This window comes from Anser anser, assembly GCF_964211835.1.
Source record: "Anser anser genome assembly, chromosome: 2".
Classification (NCBI taxonomy): domain Eukaryota; kingdom Metazoa; phylum Chordata; class Aves; order Anseriformes; family Anatidae; genus Anser; species Anser anser.
The window spans coordinates 145,474,708-145,493,530 of NC_139721.1; the positions used below are offsets into that span (position 1 = coordinate 145,474,708).

Below are 18,823 nucleotides of genomic sequence, written 5' to 3' on the forward strand. Positions count from 1 at the left end.
CACTTGCTACAAAGTAGTTTTAGCATACTTTTGTCTGATTTCATGCGCTGGATGCACAGCACTTCTGAATGAGGCCATTCATTTATTTAGCTACTGAGCTAGCTGGCTGTGCTGTAATGGCATTCACCCTCATCTCTGAATGCCATGGCAATAGTTATTTCCAGGGTTCTGGGTTTTTAAAATCCCATTCCTAAAATTTTAATGTAAATAGGAGTCATTACTGCTATTAAATAATAACAATAAATATGTGGCTAGAGTGAATTCACACTTAGGTGGATTATGTGGGAGCAGGTGTGGGTGAGAGGGCAGCTGTGAGGAGAGGGGGGATGCAGCAAGGCAGTGCCAGGGCAGTGGGGAATCCTGTTTGCAATTCCTATCTTCAGGAATCTCCTGAAGATACTGGGGACGATACTGGGTCAGTGCTGTACAACAGGGGCATGGCACCTTTTGAAATCTTCAAATAATGTAACAAGTGGGGAAGAGAAGGGGTAGGAAGAGGGGATAAAGAAACGAGTGAAAAATAAACCTAGTTGAGGTAAAAATAAAGGAGAAAACAGTCTCCTGGGGGGCAACCCTTCAACTTGGCTAAGGCCCAACGCCTCAGGCCCCGGGGCTCCACCGGAGTCATCCCTCGGAGGCCGCCCGGGCGCTGATCCTCAGCCCCGGCGTGAGGAGGAAGGAAAGGGCCGAGCAGGGAGCGGGGAGGCCGCGGACTACGTTTCCCAGCGAGCCCCCTGGAGGCCTCGGGGCGGTGCGAAGGGAGGGGAAGGCGTAACATGGGCGCCTGAGGCCGGCAGGGAGGTAGGGGTGGGCTGCGGGGCCAGGCTGGGCCGGGCCGCGGGTGGGCTGAGCTGCGCCCAGACCGAGGGGAGCGGGGCAGGGGAGGGCCGGGCCGGGCCGGGCACCCCGTCCCGCTGCCGCCGGGGGGCGGTGGGGTGGCGGCGCAGGGCCCGGAGCCTCCCTGCCCCTCTCCCGTGCTGCAGGCGGCCCGGCGAAGGAGGCTGAGCAGCGGCAGCAGCAGCAGCAGCAGGAGGAGGAGGCAGGCGGTCGGGAACGGGACGGGGAGATGGCGGAGACCGGCTCGGTGCACGCCACCAGGTTCGAGGCGGCCGTGAAGGTGATCCAGAGCCTGCCCAAAAACGGTGAGAGCGGCCTGGGGGCGGCGGGGGCCTCGCTGGCACCGGGGGGGACGGGACGGGGCGCTGGGGGTCAGCAGGAGGTGGCCCTGCTCTTATCGCTCCCCCCCTGCCCGGAGAAACGCGGGTTTGGGGCTCCCGAGCTCGCCCCAAAAGTTCCTCCTGAAGGAGGGGTCCCCAGCTCCCTGCGGGAGGGGCCTTCGCCTGCTTAAATCCTAAAGTTGCTTTGACGGCTTCGGGGTTGTCATCAGTTCCCCCTGTTCAAAGTTAGTGAAGCGGTAGAGTGAAGAACCAGCTCTTATCCTTTCATTAAAAATCCTAAAAAAAAAAAAAATGACTAATTGCATCATTACTTATTTCTGTAAAACCGGGTTTGTTGGGGTACCAAGATAAAGGTCACTGTAAGCAGCCCCTAATGACTGGAATCCAACCTCGAAATAATTAACTCAGCGGAGTAGGTGTGAATCTCCTCTGCCAATTATTGCAGCTCTGTGTTTACATTTCCTGTCTCTACAAGTGTTTGCCTCACAAAGGACAGAAAACAAAACCAGGAGGAACAGTCAAACTGTTATTGAAAGTCCTGTCAAATATCGAAATAAACAACAAAAAAGTGCCTTTTTTAAAATTCTGTAGCCTTTCAGTAAGTTACTGCTCGTAACATCAAAATGGCTTGTGACATACTGTGTTTACTCCAAGCTGAATCTGTCCCTTTAAACTAAGTGAAAGGAGGCTTGCTCTTTGTTACTTATTACTCTTTTGCTAATTGTGGATTCTGACGTTAGCAGTTGTAAAGGTTATAGTCCCTTCAATTTGATCTGAAGCGTGTGCTCTCTGTAAAGTAAATATTGTCAGTGAGGCTGACTCCAGCTAGCTGAAGGTGTTTTTCCTTGACTCCAACTGTACTGCTGTGAATCAGGCTGTAACAAACTGCAGGCTATCTTCAGGCAGAAATACTAACCTTGTGAGATACTTGTTAATAATCTTGACTACGATTTAATTGTATTTTAAAATGCTTTCACTAGGTTCATTCCAGCCAACAAACGAAATGATGCTGAAGTTCTATAGCTTTTATAAGCAGGCAACACAAGGACCCTGTAACATTCCAAGACCTGGATTTTGGGATCCAATTGGTAGATATAAATGGTAACTTTTCATGTTTTTTTTTTTTAATGCTTTGAGTGGAGATGTTTAGAAGAGTGGTTGTTGGAGGAAGGTATTAGTGAGTTTATTTCTTTTTCTTAATCTTTGATGCTTCAATTTATTTTCTTCCTTGCGCTCCAACTTTCTAGCTCAGGTGATTTATTTTTTTGGACAGACACTATCATGGTATCTCTGCAGTGTTTATCCCACACCATAGAACAAAACTGTAGGTGCTCTGCAGGGTGTGTGATGTGGAATAGTGTCTGGAATTCTTCCTTCATGCTCACATCATACAAGATAACACAAGAAGTAAATAGGTGCTCATTGAAAGACATGATGAATACAGCTTCAAGCTCTTGAAGAGAGGTATAGTTTGTGTCTTTCTGGTTTGTCTGCCCGGTGGCAGAACTTCCCACTGTCAGTATTCTCCTTGTGCTGGGAAGACTTCTGATTTGCGAGACTACCGAGATCTGTTTGAAAACCCATATCAAGACTTTTCTTATTAAGTTTTTATAATCATTTTGTCCTGAAGAGCGAGTATTACTGCTGTCTATATGGTCGGCTGTTTGTAGTTCAAATGTGAGCCACCAGCCTTGGGGTATTGCTGTAAGTGGGACAAATACTCTGGCAAGAGGTAGGGGCAGTGTCAAATCAAGTGCAAGAGTGGGTAAGGAAATGTTTTATTCCAGCTTGTATTTTGACAGATTCTTTCTGCAATGCTAAAAACAAAAAAAAAACCTTTCATTGGAGTTTTCTGTCTTGCAAAACTGGAGAGATGGGTATTTTCTAGGTCATGGGTAGCAATGGTGGTAACTGGGGGCAGCAATTAAATTACTTGCCTATTAGACATGTGCATCTTTCCCCTGCTGCTAACCATTTTTCTTGTATCCTGTTATAACTTAGATGGCACTTTACAAACAGCTGTCACTAAATATTTAGGCCTGCTTTACTCTGTAGTAGAGGGCCTTAAGTCAATCAGAAGGGAAATATGTGTCTTTCGTAATGTCTGGGCTTGTAAACAGCTTACTGGGTACAAGATCATAGTTGACCAGTGAGGAACTGTTTAGTCCCCAGGCTGTTCATTTTGTTGCTTCTTTATTGACGTCCCACTGTTTAATTATTGTAGCAAATTATATATTTGGACTTTCTAAAAAGTTGCAAATTGTTGTTGCCTTTTATTTGTATTAGCGAAACTTCACGTATTATATAACTGACCTACTTAGGGCTGAAAAAAATCCTGTGAAAAAATCCTGTGGGCCTTGCAGATTCTGAAGATGTGTGTGACTTTGTTTCTTAGGGATGCTTGGAGTGCTCTGGGAGACATGTCCAAAGAAGAAGCCATGATAGCCTACGTCGAAGAAATGAAAAAGGTAAATAAATTAATGAATAGAAGGTATCTCATAGAACAAATGTTCCATGAAATACACTTGGGAATGTGAGGAGATTCTCACTGAATACTGTCAGAGCTCCAAAAGAATTATTCTCTATATGAGCTGTTACACTTCAGTGCTATGCTGTTTGGCCTGTTGGGCGAATAAAATTTATGTAGTTTCCTCCAATTCAATTCCTATTGAATTTGGCATGTTTTTAGAAAACCATGAGTTCTAGTTGATCTGAAGCATAAATGATAGATCTAAAGAAGTACTGAAAACATGGTAAAAGGGGGCTGTGGAGAAAACAGAGGAATCTAATGTGCAACAAAAGATAAGCTGGATTTACTGAAGACTGCCTCAGTTCTCCAAGCTGAGAGAGGTAAGGGGTCCTTATCTTGGGGGTGGGGAGGTGTTGGGGTGGGAAGACTCCAAAAGTAATTTGTCAACAAGGACGTCACTCTCATGACTGGAGAGATGAGATGATAATCAAATATGTAAACTTAATTGTCTTTGACTTTTTTTCAGGAATAACTCAGCAGCCTGAGTTTTCTTTTCATGTGGTGAAAATATTTCTTGTATATTACATTTTGCGGCTGGCACTTATAATTGAGTGATTTGGTTTGTTTTGTTTGAATAGATGCGTAACTTGTAACTAAACATCCATAGTTACTTTATTAAGCCTGTATTAAAGCATTAACTAAAGTAAATGTTCAGAATTAAGGTTTCTTTTCTTTTATTATCTAACCCTTCTCACTGCAGTCCTTTGCACTAGCTCTTTTAAGTAGCCTGCCCGGTTTAAAGATTATTTTTTCTGTCCTTCTGGATGAAGGTATATCTGTAACTTATTATAATGAGGTTAGCATCAAGGAGAGGAAAATCTAACTTGTACCCTGAATATGCTTGCTTTTCTCCTAGGCCATTATCTTAACATTCCTAAAAGTTTACTTGAATACTTAACATGTTTAATGATTGGTACAGCAAAAAACCTTTACTTGGTGAGGAGCTGGAATTCAACTACTTTGTTTTGTCTGTAATTTTGGTTATTCTGTTCCTGCTGACACTACTGTTTATGCTTTAAAATTAAAAAAAATAATAATCCAGAAAACGCAAGAGGCCAAATGTTCTTTTTTTTTTTAAATCCCCACCAAATTGTAACTTGTTTTGAATGCAGACCATAAGATTTATCTCTCCCTTTCAAATCTCAGTTTCAAAATGTATTAATATTTCAGTAGAGTACCCGCTCATTTCAGTGCAGTAGTTAGTTCCATCAGGATGCTAAAATTAAATGAAGTTGTGCAGTGTGTTCCAAAAAAGGCTTAGTAAGTCTCCTGTGAGGAAGTCTGCTTACTTGACCCTAATGAAGCACAAATATTCTGCCTCTGTACGGATTACGTGCAAAGATTGGAGAGCAAATGACTTCTTGCCTCACACAGCTTTGAAACTGGGGAGCTGTTTACCCTGCATTACTGCAGCTTCAGCCCTCGCATTTGAAATCCTAGCTTCAGCTTTTCCGACCCAGTTGGTTCTACTTGAAATGTCAATAGGAGTGCATTTCACACGGATCCGCTGGGTTGTTCGTATCAGCACATACTGCACTAATCTCTGTGGTGGTGCTGTGGGCGTTTGGCTGTTGCTGCACAGGTGACGTTTGTATCTTGATGTAACAGAGCTGTGTGTAAGGGTGTGATTGATATTTCTCCCCTCTCCACCACCTTGGAGTATAACCCTAGCTCTTAAGTTAGAGCTATGCATGTATCAGCCGACCCGTTTGCAAGTTGAACGTTATTGTAGACTTGTTCCCTCCCCTCATGTGGTAGCATTGAAAATTGCAGCTGTTGAGAAGGGTCTGGGTGAGATTTCCAGGTGTTGGTAGGCAATGACCTAACTTGTCTTAGTCCTTGCGAAGATGAATCTGAGCTCAGGTACAGTTTGTTTAAGGCAAATATCTCTTCCAAGTCACGTTTCTGAAAGTTTATGTTGCAAAATACTGTTTAGACAAATTTATTTACATCTCAACTTGTTTTAATATTAATAAAATGATATTAATAAATAAATATAAATAGCACCGTATAATATTTAACCTCATTATTGTATTAATATTTAATATTAATATTACCATATTAATGAGAAGTACCTTAGCATAAAACATTAACTTACAGTGTTTTTAATTTGAAAAAAGGATCTTCTTATGATTTGTCTGACATCCAAAGAAAACAGTAATTCAGGATGCATAGTAACTTATTTTGTATTTACAATTTTAAAATTTGTATGTTGTGCAGAGTGGCTAATATACATAAGCAACCAATTTTGTTTCTGAGGGTTTGTTTTTATTTTTTTGCTACCTAAAAGCTATCAGTTACAAAGCTCTTACTGCACAGCTGCTGTTAAACAAGATACTAGGAATTGCTCCAACTTATTAAAAGTATACTGACATCTCTTTAGAATGTGAAGAACAGTTACTTTAAACAAATGCACATATGAGAGTGCACTACGAAACAGTTTATGGTTTAGATGATAGATATAAATACCTAGCAAATACAAGTGTGTTACTCTAGAGTGGGTTTTTTATTTCTCTCAGTGCTATTGAAGGTTGTTTTTTCTGTTGTTTGTTTTTAAAACGCCTGTCCTGTGTCTAGTTCGTTTCCATCTCCGTATCTGAGCACGGAGCATTTCCATTTAATGAATACAGGATGACTTATATAAACTAAATAGATCAGAGAAGTGATGATGAAACTGTAGGTCGATAGGATCTTTGTCTCAGTATCTTTGACTGGTGTGCAAGTGTTGACTTGTTAGCTGCTAGCCCGCCTGGAGCTTCTGCCTTGTGAAGTAATGCTGTAGCTTTTGCTTCTGCTGCTTAGTGAAGTGCTTGGTGCTTCTATTTGAGAAGCATGTTCTGTGGCAACCTGTACCTTCCAACTGGTACTTCCTGCTCCTCTTCTGGAGGGGGAAGCACACCATAGACAGTAGTCTGCTTCTACCTGAGTCCTTTTGTACAGTTACTGACTTTTATCCCCCCCTCCCTTTTTTTTTTTTTTAAGAGGATGAAGAAGTAGCAAAGCTACCAGCAAAAAGCTTGCTCAAAGGACTTAAAATAGAAGGGGACAAATATCTAAAACTTCAAAAACGATATTAAATTATTGAAACACTTTCTATTTGTTCTAGATTACAACTTAATATTCTTATCAGAAAATTAAAGGTATTGGTTTTGTAAATTAAAATCATTTTTTTATCAGAGTAATGACTTCAGAGCCACATTCTGCTTTTAAGTCATTTGGAGCTTGTTTGCTCTTCTTCTAAGTGTTTATGTGCATTGACCCAGCTTTGCTGAATTCTGCCCTCTTGGGTTTTTGGTTTTAGGTAGACCCAGGAAGGTACTGTTGATCTGTTCCTTACATTCCATTGAAGATGGCAGGTTTTGACAGATAGGAAGAATCCTCTGACAAAAAAAAGTCTTATGGTCTCATTTCCTGTGTGGAAAGGCAGTCTATAAAGTAAATTGCATCAGATAAAAGCAACCTGTTGAACCTTGAGTAGGTCTAGTTTGAAACTACTGAAATAACAGATTCCTACTAATACTGTGCTGAGGCTGTCCTTTAGTTGTGGCAAATGCATTAGCTCTCCTCTCTTACTGTCACCCAGAGAAGGTTAATACAGCTAGTTAAGCTTCTTGTCTGGTAAATTAGGTTCATGCCATTTTTGAAAAATGAAAGAAAAATCTTAATAATGTGTTAAGAGACTTGGTGCAATGTTATTGAGCTTACAATAAAAGTTTCTAAAATCAGTTAAAATGAATGAATCATTGAAATGCTGTTTCATGAGGTACTTCATATTTTGGACTTGTGCAGATTCTTGAAAGTATGCCAATGACGGAGAAAGTTGAAGAATTACTACAAGTAATAGGCCCCTTCTATGAAATAGTAGAAGATAAAAAGAACAGAGGATCTGACCTAACCTCAGGTTCGGACAAATAACTTCCTTTATACTACTAATAATCACAGGTCTGGATTGGGGGGGGGGGTTGTTTTCTATAAATGATTTTAAAGCTAAATGTTGCATCTTTCTGTTCACTCTCTTCTCCATATGGCAGTTCGAATGGAGAAAGTCTCTAAATACTTGGAAGGTAGGAATAACAGATTATGTATAAGTCCATCTCTTCCATTGTTTTGGTGCTATAGTAACTCCCTGCTAATGCTTGCAACTTCTAGGTTTGCCACCTCATGAGGCTGTTTTTTTATTATTTTTATTCTGAGGTACAAAACAAAGTTAGACCCAGGAAGCCGAATGCTTAATCCTTATCTATATGCTTCCTGAGATGCTGAAGGAAAACTGTTCCTGAAGAAAGGGGAGTATTTAAAATGCCCCGTCCCTTGCCAAATCTAGTTTCTGCATTTCCGTTAATAAAAGGAATAACTGTTTAAAATGTGTAAAAGGTGTAGCTGTGAACTGTTGTTAAACTATATGCTGATGCTGGTAATCCAACTCTGTCATCTGATCTGAATTTTTAAATAAATAACTCTCTAGTCAAAACTATGGATTTAGCAATTATGGTTTCTCTGATACCTTCAAAATATAGGTTTGGGAAACTTTCAAATTAAGCTTTCTGAGACTTAAGGTTACAAAGGAAACATTTATACATTTTACATCTCTGACAGGTGGCAAACCTAGTGGTGTCATAGCTGCATAAAATCAAGGTGATGTTTTTTTTTTAGCAATGCTATTGATGAAAATGTTTTGATAATAATGGTTATGTTACAGGTAGTATCTTCATAAGGTTGTAATGTAGGACTTGGCTGTAAAAAACTGCTTTAATTTCAGATAAAACTGTTGAAATGCGTGGGATCAAAACTTGTAACGGTTTTAAAGAACAAACCATTGCACAAATGAATTTGGTTAATGTATTGAAGAAGTAGCAATCACTGGTTAAGTTGCCTGTTGTTTATGGCTCTTTTCCCCATCTTAAGCAAACACAATCTTGATTTTGCTTTTGGCATTGAGTTTCAGAGGGAGAGAAATAGTTTTTCATTTATTTTGAGGAAAGGTAATGGTTGAGGTTTTTAAATGGCCATTTTGAAAGCTGTATGAGTTCTTTCTCAACTAAAATTGTGCATACTTCATGTCTGTGGTTTAACAAGCTTGCCTGACAGCTGGATTGATAGGCAAGATTGTAAGAGTATCGCTAGATTCAGGTCAGTGATCTGTGTAATAAGGATTTACTTATACTTGGTGTCTAAGGCGGTGTCAAAAGCAGCAGCTTTTTTTTTTTTAAAAAAAAAGAAAGTAAGTGACTTTATCTAGGCAAACAGAGAATCATGGAAGTTAAAAGACAAGTGTCCTAAATCTGTTATTGAAATCAGAATAGTTTAAAGATTCAACTTAAGCATAAGGCAGTGTAAATAAAACTAATAGAATATCAAATTTCAACTTTTTCCTCTTCTGACAGCGTTGCACTAAATCTGGTATGTGTAGCTTCATCGATGTGGCCTTAATCAAAAATCGTTTTGCCCTGTACAAGAAAAAATAAACAGGAAATAAAGCTAAGATTATATATCCCTGGAACCTACTCCAACCCTACCAAGTGAACAGCCTTTTACAGTGCTCATATTAAATGTATGGCTTCATCCACACAACTTGAAGCTGCATCATCTCATTCTGCCACAAGTTAAGAGAGAGTTCTTGAAGAATTCTGTTGTCTTAGGGCTGCAGAAGAGAGGTAACTGCAGTATTACAGAAATGACCCTTTTGTTTGCAGTTGCTGGAAGAGTAGAGGGAGGTGTATTGGGAAAGGTGGGGACAGGTCATTGTACCTAGCTGGGATATTGCTGCTTTAGAAGAGCGATCCTTTAAATTGTTGCACTTGCTAATAAATAAACAAGAAATCTGATGTCTAAAAAAAGTCTAAGAAGCTTCAAAATACAGTTATGAATTTGAAACTTTCTGAACAGACATTCCAGTTTTCTTGTTATGTTACACCTGAAGAAGCCAAAGGTGGGCTAGAATTGGCACAGTAACCGTCTGATACTGAGTGAAAAACGTCAAAAGTTTCAAAGTCACCTCATCCTTCCAAATGTTTCCTTGAGAGTGTGTGTTGTTGTCTTTATTCTGAATGTGAGTAAATCCAAAGGGGACAAGGAAAAGCCCTACCTGACAAGCCAGCACTAAGGCATCTCAACAGCTGCGTGAACTATCTGGAATTTGTTCACAAGTTCTTCAGTAGAATTTTCCTGTATACTCTTTCCATTTTGTGACCAAGGCATTTGTCTGTTTTTAAAGTCCTACTAAATAAAGACCTTCCGCCTTTATGCTGAGCAGTACTACTCTTTGTAAACCTTTCTGAAGACTAGAAGGTGCCTTCAGTAATGCCAAGTTATGCGCCGTGGAGACAGGAAAGTTTCAGCATCATAATACTTCTAACTTTTGTCATCCTGAGTGTTTCTCTCCTGAGACCTTTGCTCCCAGCTGTATTGCAACTCCACCAGATGAAGCCCTGATGAAGCAAGGGGACTCCTACTTGTACTGCCACATATGCTGGTTTTGGGCAGCGCTGATTGCAGAGCAGTATTTTGTGCTGGGAGCCCATACAAGGCACCTCTTCAGTAGCAGCTTGTGTGAGTGGCAGAAGTTAGTCAGTTTCGCAGGCAGATAGAATTTGCTTGGACATGAGCTAGTTTTTTTTTTTTTTTTTTAATATTCACTGATGTCTGCATTCTTCTAGAACAAGCAAGTACGTTCCAACGCTTCTGTTTTAAAGGCAATAGTTACTGCAGGATGTAGGTAAGCTTGGGGGTGGAGGGAGGGTGGCACTTAAAAAAAAAGTCTGTTCTAAATTATTACTTCTTGTTGGAAACACTTATTCTAGCTCTAAATGCAGTATATTTTCCAACTGTACTTCTACAGATTGAGAAAATGCAGCTACTTGAAAAGAGAAACTACTCATATTCAAAGAGCTTTTCATCTCTTTTTCAACATCTTTGCTTTGTATCAAAGCATTTGGTGGTATGGTTTTCTGCTTGTGTGTGGGTTTCATGTGAAACACCCTGTGTTTGCTTTATAAGCTCAGTTCTGAGCTTTAAACCTTCTCTCCTCTTCCAGTTTCCTGTGATATCCTAACAGCTATAATCCAGGTTCCAACTAAATATCGGTAAGCAGTTCTTTACTGCGCAGGTGACAAAGCTTTTGCTCAGGTTGCCCAGAGAGGTCGTGGAGTCTCCTTCTTTGGAGACATTCAGAAGCTGCCTGGACGTGGACCTGGACAACCTGCTGTATGTAGGTGGCCCTGCTTGAGCAGGTGGTTTGGACTAGGTGACCTCCAGCCAACCTTAACCACTCTGTGAAGGTTATAGTTCATGTTCAGGGAGGCTAGTGTGAATCTTATTTTACAAATATTGTTGTTGCTATCTCATTAGTTTAATAGTCTCAGAAGCATCTAGAATATTCTCTGTTGTGTTCCAGGGTGGGATTATTGCAGGATTAAGGGCTGGGCCAGAAACTGCCAAAGTCAGTGAAGAGAGTCCCAACAAGTAGCAGCTTGTCCTATTGCAATATATACTTCAGGCTTTACAATCCAAATCTGGGCCTACTTTGTGGTTTGACTTCATACTGATAGTTTTATGCCTGTGTTCTCTAACAAAGTTGGAAACTACAGCAGAACATAAGTATAGATAAAACCTTGACTATATCAACAGCTTCACTCCTACACAAAGCAGTAGAGATTACACATCAGCACTGGGTGAGCAGCAGAATGTTCAAATGTTCAAATGTAAAAATAAAACTTTTTTTTTTTTATTTTAAAGTAGAGATAGATGAGAGAAATTGTCTTACACAAAGACATACCTGGCTGTATTCTGTTTCATGCTGGGTTGAGTCAGCGGTAGTAGTCTTTGTGTGTAATTGGTTGTTGGATCTGTACTCTTTCCTCTATTCAGACCAGCTCACTGCAAAAGAGAAAAGGAGTTGTCAAAAGCTCTTCAGGTTCTGTCAAAAACAAAACAAAACAAAAAAAAAACTGGTAGATGTACCCACTTTCCGTAAAATGTTGGTGTCTCACATTATAGATATCTGACTTACAGTTAAAATTGTGTGATGAGAGAATGAAGGTCTAGATTTCTCACAGCTGTGATCTACAAAGAAGAAAAAGTAGCCAGAGGTTTGGAAGGCTGGTAAATACCAGATGTAGGTAGTCATATCTTGATTGTTCACAGAAAAGTGCCGATTGGGAATGCGTTAGTGTTCTATGCATAACTTTGCTGTTGGAAAAATAATGATTTTAATCATAGTCTCAAAGATGCATGGAAAAGCCATCAGTGTTATCTATGAGGCACTGTAAAAAGCTGTTCAGTTGGTAGGGTTGGAGTAGGTTCCAGGGGCATATAATCTTATTTCCTGTTTGTTTTTTCTTGTACAAGACAGAACAATTTTTGATTAAGGCTACGTTACTATTGACCAGAGTTTCTGGACTATAGGTGACCCAGCAATTTGTTTCTCTGTTGCTTTCAAGCGTAACTCAGTTTCTTTTAGGGGGGGGTTTGACTTTGTGATGCGCATGTTTTGTTGCAGTTCCTGGGGCAGGAACTGTGTACTTGTATATATTACCACACCAGTACATAGAACTCCTCTTTACTTTCCACACAAAGTACAAGTTCCACATATTGACTGTATCTCTTCCACACAGAAGAGAATGTAGCAAGCCCTGCTCATTCTTCCTGAGGGACGTAGTACCAGACATGGAGACATCCCGGATCCTGGAATGATCTTATGGCTCTTGCGAGTTGCTATAAATACTTACGAAGCAGCTGTTCTTCATGTTCATTCTTACACGTGATCATTTGCTAAGGTGTTGACTGTAAGTTGGCCCGGATCCACTGGTCTCGCTGCACAGACACCATGTAACTGATCCGCGTGTGCTTGGTGGCCTTGTGTTCTGGCTGTCTGGTGGCCTATGTGGAACTACCTGCTGGTGCTGGGAATGCCCGCGGGTCAGCTGCTGTTCTCGCTGGGCTGATCTCTTTCAGGAAATCCCAGGCAGGTTGTCTCTACTGGCAGAAGTCGTGGGGTAGCGGGGAGAAGAGAAACATATCCAAGTCAATCCAAAAAACCTCAGCCTTATTTTTATGTGGAAGATGTTGTGAATTTTCAGGGGAATAGCTACCAGTGATAAGAATGGAGATGATCTCCGTTGATATTGAACAGAAAAAAAAGTGCAAAGGTCCAGGATGACTAAGTCAGTAACCCCAAATGCCATTCTTGCAAGTTAATATTAATGTCTAAGAAGCTGCTCTTCATGCTTGTTCTTATCCACAAATTATTGTTTTGCTGTTTATAAATTGTGAATAAAGACATGACTATTGCTGATTACTTTGTCTTTTGAAATAAAGTGGCATCTATTTGCATGTAACAGCTTGAGAAGCATATAAGCAGAGAGAAATGTGGAAAAAACATGGCTGTAGTCTTCTGGAAAATATTAAAAAGAAAAAGGAGAGTCTTTTTTCCCTGTTATAGTAAAGTTCAGGAAGACTAAATAAAAGGAATAATATATAGAAGAAAATCTGATTGCCAAGATCTCTGTGCTTAGGGAATACTTTTTTCAAAGATCTTAATGCATTTAAAATTAAAAGTGATAAAACAATGGTAGTTAACCTAAGGGATTTTATATTTTTCTGTCTGTTTTTTGGTGTGCCCTTCTAAAATCTCTTTATTTGTGATGGCAGCTCATTTGTGTGTTGTAGAACAGATGTTATAGAGTACCCTGGGCCCCTGCAAATTTTCTTTGTAGTGTGGTATACTAGAAAGCATGGAAGGAAATGAGGGGTATAAAACTCTTCTAGCTGAAGAACTTATTGCTCCCAGATGCTTGCATGTACCTCCTGCCCTTTCTGTTTCCCCTCAGGGAGGAAAAAACCAAACAAACAACAAATGAAACTTTCAGAAGGCATCACTCTCAGCAGTCTATCCTCTGAACTGCTCATCTGAGTGCTTCTTAGTCAAGATAAGCAGGGCTAGCAGATATCCATTATTTATTTTAAAATGTGTTATTTAAGCGAACCCAAACCTGAAGGTGGTGGAGTCTTGCATAGGGATCCAGGCTGAGCATGGGCTATGTCAGGCATTGCAGCTGTAGCCGAGCAAAGATGTATATCTGTGCTCTGATATATTGAACCAGGTGTTGAAATACTGCTTATAACCTCCGTTCTGATGTCAAGTCAGTAGTTCCTGATTCATAGACTGTTCAAAGACTTTTTGGCTGGAGAGACAGAACGAAATGACAAATAGCAGGAGGGTTTCTAAAACATAAATGAACCCTGGCATATACTCCTTTCCCATGGCAAGCAATCACCCCTTGCAGTAATACAGTATGAGGATACATCAGTTTCAAAAAGAAGGTGGAGATTTGCGTAACTCAGTGAAGGGGAAATGGCAAAACCTACTTGTGTAAACTTGGAATTGAAGCCGGGAGCCTACCTCAATCAGTGACAAGCATGAAAGGTTCTGATGGCAAGAAAGCAATTCTAGTTACCTGGTTATCAAAATGACTTAGTATAGCGTATGTACATGCAGGTCTCAGGGAGACTTGACACAGATTTTGACAGAGCTGGAACTGACACAAACATAGCAGTGCAAAGTGGTCCCTAAATAAGTCGTTACAAGTATAGCTCATGTAAATAATCTTTTGGTGGCAGATTTTGCTGCTATCGAGCTGATAGTAAAGATACGCCATTTTACAAATACACGTAGTAATCATTAAAATACCAGCATATGCTTTCATCGTTAAATGTTTTATATGTTTCATCCGCTATTGCGTCCATCCTGGTCACTGGTATTTACACAGAATGAAAGTCTGCATGACTTGTGTGAGCATATTGTGTTGTGCTGAACAGAGTAATAAAAATAGCACAGAAATGTAAAAGCTCGCTTGAATCTTAGTATTCACATTAAAAGACACATTCCCTAGGGAGCAGCTGTTGACTTACCACCAAGGACTGGAGAAGTCACTGCTAGTTGGCTCGGATTAGGCTTTGATGCTATCACCCTGTGTTAGTCATCACTGCTGGTTTCATAGCAGGTACTCGGAGTAACAGGGGGACTGCAGCAAACGGTGCTGGTTTTGTGCAGTAGAAACATTTGGGGATGGACTTAGTGAGGATAGGAAAAATATTTTGTATTCCTGGGGAAAAATACAAGATCAAGGACAGTATTTCAGCATCGCCATGCCTGTACAATGCCTTGTGTTCTTCGGAGCCAGCAGCAAAGCCATGTCTCCTTAAGGAGCACTGTTGCTACGAATGACTGTGTAGGAGAAGTGTGATCCTGATGGGTTTCAGATATTTGGGTGTTCATGGCATGGTACCATTATTCCCAATACTTTTCTCCACTTATTTATTTAAATATGTGCAATGCATCACTCGGAAGTTTTCCCGAGTGAATAATCTCCTTGCTGAGACTGAGTACAGAGAAAATGTGTTTGCATGTTCAAAGACATCTTCAAAAAGAAAAAAAGTAAATCTTACAAAATATGTTTACGGCATGGTTGGGGCTTTTTACAATATCTCGAGTAGGGTAAGGAGGTTTACAGTTTTAGTTGCCTGCCTTTACAGCTAAATGTGTCTCCAAGTCTTGTCTTTCCCGTTTACTCCCACGGCTGGGTAAGGCACTTGGATGTCTCGGCCTCCACCCCTTTGTATTTCAAAGGGAAAGGTGGTGCCCGCTTCACATTGCAAGGGGGCTGGGGCTCTGCTTACTCTTCGTGCTTCAAAGGACATAACTGTTGCATTATCCTTCTCCCACTGTTTCTTCTCACAAAAGCACCTCTAGAACTGAGTTTCACAATAAGAGAAACATTTATGAGAAACAAACTGTAAATATGTTGGGATTTTCCTTCTGTGAAACTCATTTTCTTGCAAATGTTCTCTGCAGTGAGGAGAAAATGACCGTATATTCTTGCAGTCTACAAAATAGGCAATAGCTTTTCTAGTTCTTTTTTCACGACAAATAAACTTATTTTTTAGTCTTCAGATAAAAGTTGGATTAAATCAATCCAAAACGGGGATGCAGGATGCCCCCAGAAGCCTTATTTCACAGTAAGACTAAGGTGAACAGGATATTTAACATACTTATTATGTTTGGATAAAAAGTAAAGTTATTCTGCCTTTTTTTTTAAGCAGTATGGCTAAGCTTTGAAACTAGAGGAATGTGGGAAGGCAGCCTGCTTCTTCATGGCGAGATTCAAGTAGAAAAACCTTAGCCCTAAATTACCATACAGCAAGGAAAGTAGCAGAGCTGGTTGGGCAGCTCCAGTATAATTGGGTGTTATTTTGCCGTTTGATGTTAAGCCTAAACGTAAGAATTAATCTTTCAAGGTTCTGACAAGGGAATGTAAAAATTATGCAGATGGAGTGCTACGGTAACAATTAAAACAGGCAGAATCTGGCCTTGTGGTCAATGCGTAAAATGTGTGTCTCCTAACTGTGTCCGCTTTGTACTTTAATTGCTCTGTGCTGATGTACGAGGTTTAAATCATCAGTATGTATTTAGCTGTATTTTTTTTCAGAAGGTGGTAGAAATGTCCCTTAAATTCTCTGTTTTTTTTTTTTCTGGAGGAATCTTTGCCTTGCAGTACGTTGTACAGTGAGTAAATTGTTTGTGATCCTTGGAGTGATCACAGAGATGGAAAACAAGGCCTTAGCAGTTACTTCGTCAAGATTTGCTTTTTTAGATACGTGTGTAATTAGACAAGCAAACACGAGCCGCATATTTCAAAGAATCACAGAATGTTTTGGGTTTGAAGGGACCTGAAAGCCCATCCAGTCCCAACCCCGTGCCATGGGCAGGGACACCTCCCACCAGACCGGGGTTGCCCAAAGCCCCATCCAGCCTGGCCTTGACACCTCCAGGGATGGGGCATCCACAGCTTCTCTGGGCAGCCTGTGCAAGTACCTCACCACCCTCTGAGTGAAGAATTTCCTCCTGACATCTAATCTAAATCTCCCATCTTTTAGTTTAAAACCATTCTGCCTTGTCCTGTCATTATCTGCCCGAGAAAAAGTTGCTCTCCATCTTGTTTATAAGCCCCCTTTAAGTACTGGAAGGCAGCTCTAAGGTCTCCCCAGAGCCTTCTCTTCTCCAGGCTGAACATCCCCAGCTCTCTCAGCCTTTCTTCATAGGAGAGGTGCTCCAGCCCTCTGATTTATTTCATCATCTTTTTCACTGAAATCAGTGCACTTATTTCCATGCATGCTTTGCTAGATAAAGATCTCTATAAACTTTATTACCACATTTTGTGTTTGCTTAAATCACTGGGGGCGAAGATGAATGGGATGTTATATTTCCCTTCCACAGGATCCTGTTGCTCGCAGAACTGAACGGAATGTTTCAACGTTTGCCTTTGCACTGAGAGTAATTTTGAAGCATTTCAGCCCAATAGGGAACTTCCATAAAATGTTGACTTCTAGATTTAAATGAAAATGTCCATCGCAGTCCTAGATAAAATGTTATTGCGGCTATACCATATTTGTGCCATAAATACAGATAAATGTCTTGGTGTGAGGCCTTTAGTGAAAGTAACTTGCTGTCTGTTTCCAGTAGGCTTCCTCAGAATTGTTCATTAGTAGTCAGGCATTCTGTGGTGAGCCACAAAGGAGAAACATTAAAACAATTAAGGAAGAGCTTACAGAAATAAAGCTGGCATTATTTGGTACGTCTTCTAATGTGGAAATGCTTTTGTAGAACAATTACCTGATTTTTTTGGGGGGGTGGGGGCAGGGGAGGCTGTATGTTTGTTTCTTTTAAAATATGTATTTTTTTTTCTCTTTGAATGTTCTCTTAGACCTGAGTAACGTCATGAATTCCACTCCAAATATAAAGGCTGTGAATGGCAAAGCTGAAAGTAGCGATAGTGGAGCAGAATCAGAAGAAGAAGGGCTTCGTGAAGAGGAAGAAAAAGAACTCCAGCAAAATGTGAAAGGTACGTTTTCTGCACTTGGACCAGATGGTTCTTGGAAACTTCAGGAAGTGCTTCTTTACTGTGCAGGTGACTGAGTACTGGCACAGGTTGCCCGGAGAGGCTGTGGAGTCTCCCTCTTTGGAGATCTTCAAAAGCCACTTGGACATGGTCCTGGGCAACTTGCTCTAGGTGGCCCTGAGCAGGGAGTTGGACCAGATGGCCTCCAGAGGTCCCTTCTAACCTCAACCATTCTGTGATTCTTCCAAAGTTTTTTTTAACTATGTAAGTGTTAGAAAATGCCAAAGGATCATGAACTCTACTTCTCACTGTACTTCTTCAATAGAATGTTATGCAAATAACTGTAAATGCATGTGTAAGAAATGGCAACATCTCAACCTGTGTTATGAGATTAAGAACTAGGACAAATTTGTGAGCTATGCCATAAATATTTTTGACTCGGCTACCAAGGTATGTTAGTGTGTTTTGTAAAAGCTGAAAGGATACCCCCTGTTGTTTTCCTTTTTGTTGCGAGTGTTGTATGTAAGAGCTGTGAATGGCTACATGGGCTGTAACAGTAGAATTGAAAATCACATTTCTTCTCTTCAGAGAAAATAAAACAGAACTTGCAATGACATTTGTTTAGGGGGTTCTTAAAGAGTTTTGAGAAGTACCAATGTCAAGTGAAAGCCAAATTAAATTACACGTTTAAAGTTCTAAGCAGCTATTTTTTTTCCTCCAGGGACATTAGGCTAATTATTTAATTTATCAGAGGGACCTACAGTGGATTGTCTTACTTACGTTTTAAATGTCATCTTCTGTTTATGCAAATTAAAATTTTATATTAGTACGTTTTGAACAGAACAGTCCCGGAGAATGTGAATCTAGGGGCGTTGTCGTATTTTGTTCTGTGTGTACATTATGCATTTAGTCCATTAGAAAGTTAGCGACTTTAAGGAATATGTTTTGAGCTATTATGTACCTTGCTTTGTATTTGCAAGCTTTTCCTGTTCTTTTACAGATTATAAGAGTGTGAAAACAGAATCAGCAGCTGCAAAGGATTTGGAAAGTATTGTTGCTAATGGCTGTTACAAGGATGGCTTTATTCCGGATCTGCAGAATGGCATCCAGACCAAATCTGCCCTGAATGGCTTGAACACAGAGGAAGAAATAAAGAAAATAGAGCCAAGCCCTGAAATAACTAATAACAGTGCTCACCAAGGTATTCTCCTTGCAAGATT

At 40.4% G+C, this 18,823-nt stretch overlaps 1 protein-coding gene across 6 annotated transcripts in view; it reads left to right on the forward strand.

Annotated features, from left to right (window-relative positions):
• Positions 1 to 652: 652 nt before the first annotated feature.
• ACBD5 (acyl-CoA binding domain containing 5) overlaps positions 653 to 18,823 on the forward strand; it is a gene marked incomplete at its 3' end in the record, with an annotated part of 30,338 nt that continues 12,167 nt past the window's right edge. Inside the window, exons 1-8 of one of the 6 annotated variants that reach the window (XM_083822939.1) lie at positions 653 to 801; positions 984 to 1,142; positions 2,159 to 2,279; positions 3,574 to 3,646; positions 7,498 to 7,609; positions 7,740 to 7,772; positions 17,469 to 17,606; positions 18,604 to 18,804. In XM_083822939.1, coding sequence (XP_083679065.1) covers positions 1,067 to 1,142; positions 2,159 to 2,279; positions 3,574 to 3,646; positions 7,498 to 7,609; positions 7,740 to 7,772; positions 17,469 to 17,606; positions 18,604 to 18,804 — 754 coding nt within the window. In that variant the 5' untranslated portion in view covers positions 653 to 801; positions 984 to 1,066. The other 5 variants (XM_083822942.1, XM_083822940.1, XM_083822938.1 and 2 more) reach the window with 5 other exon arrangements.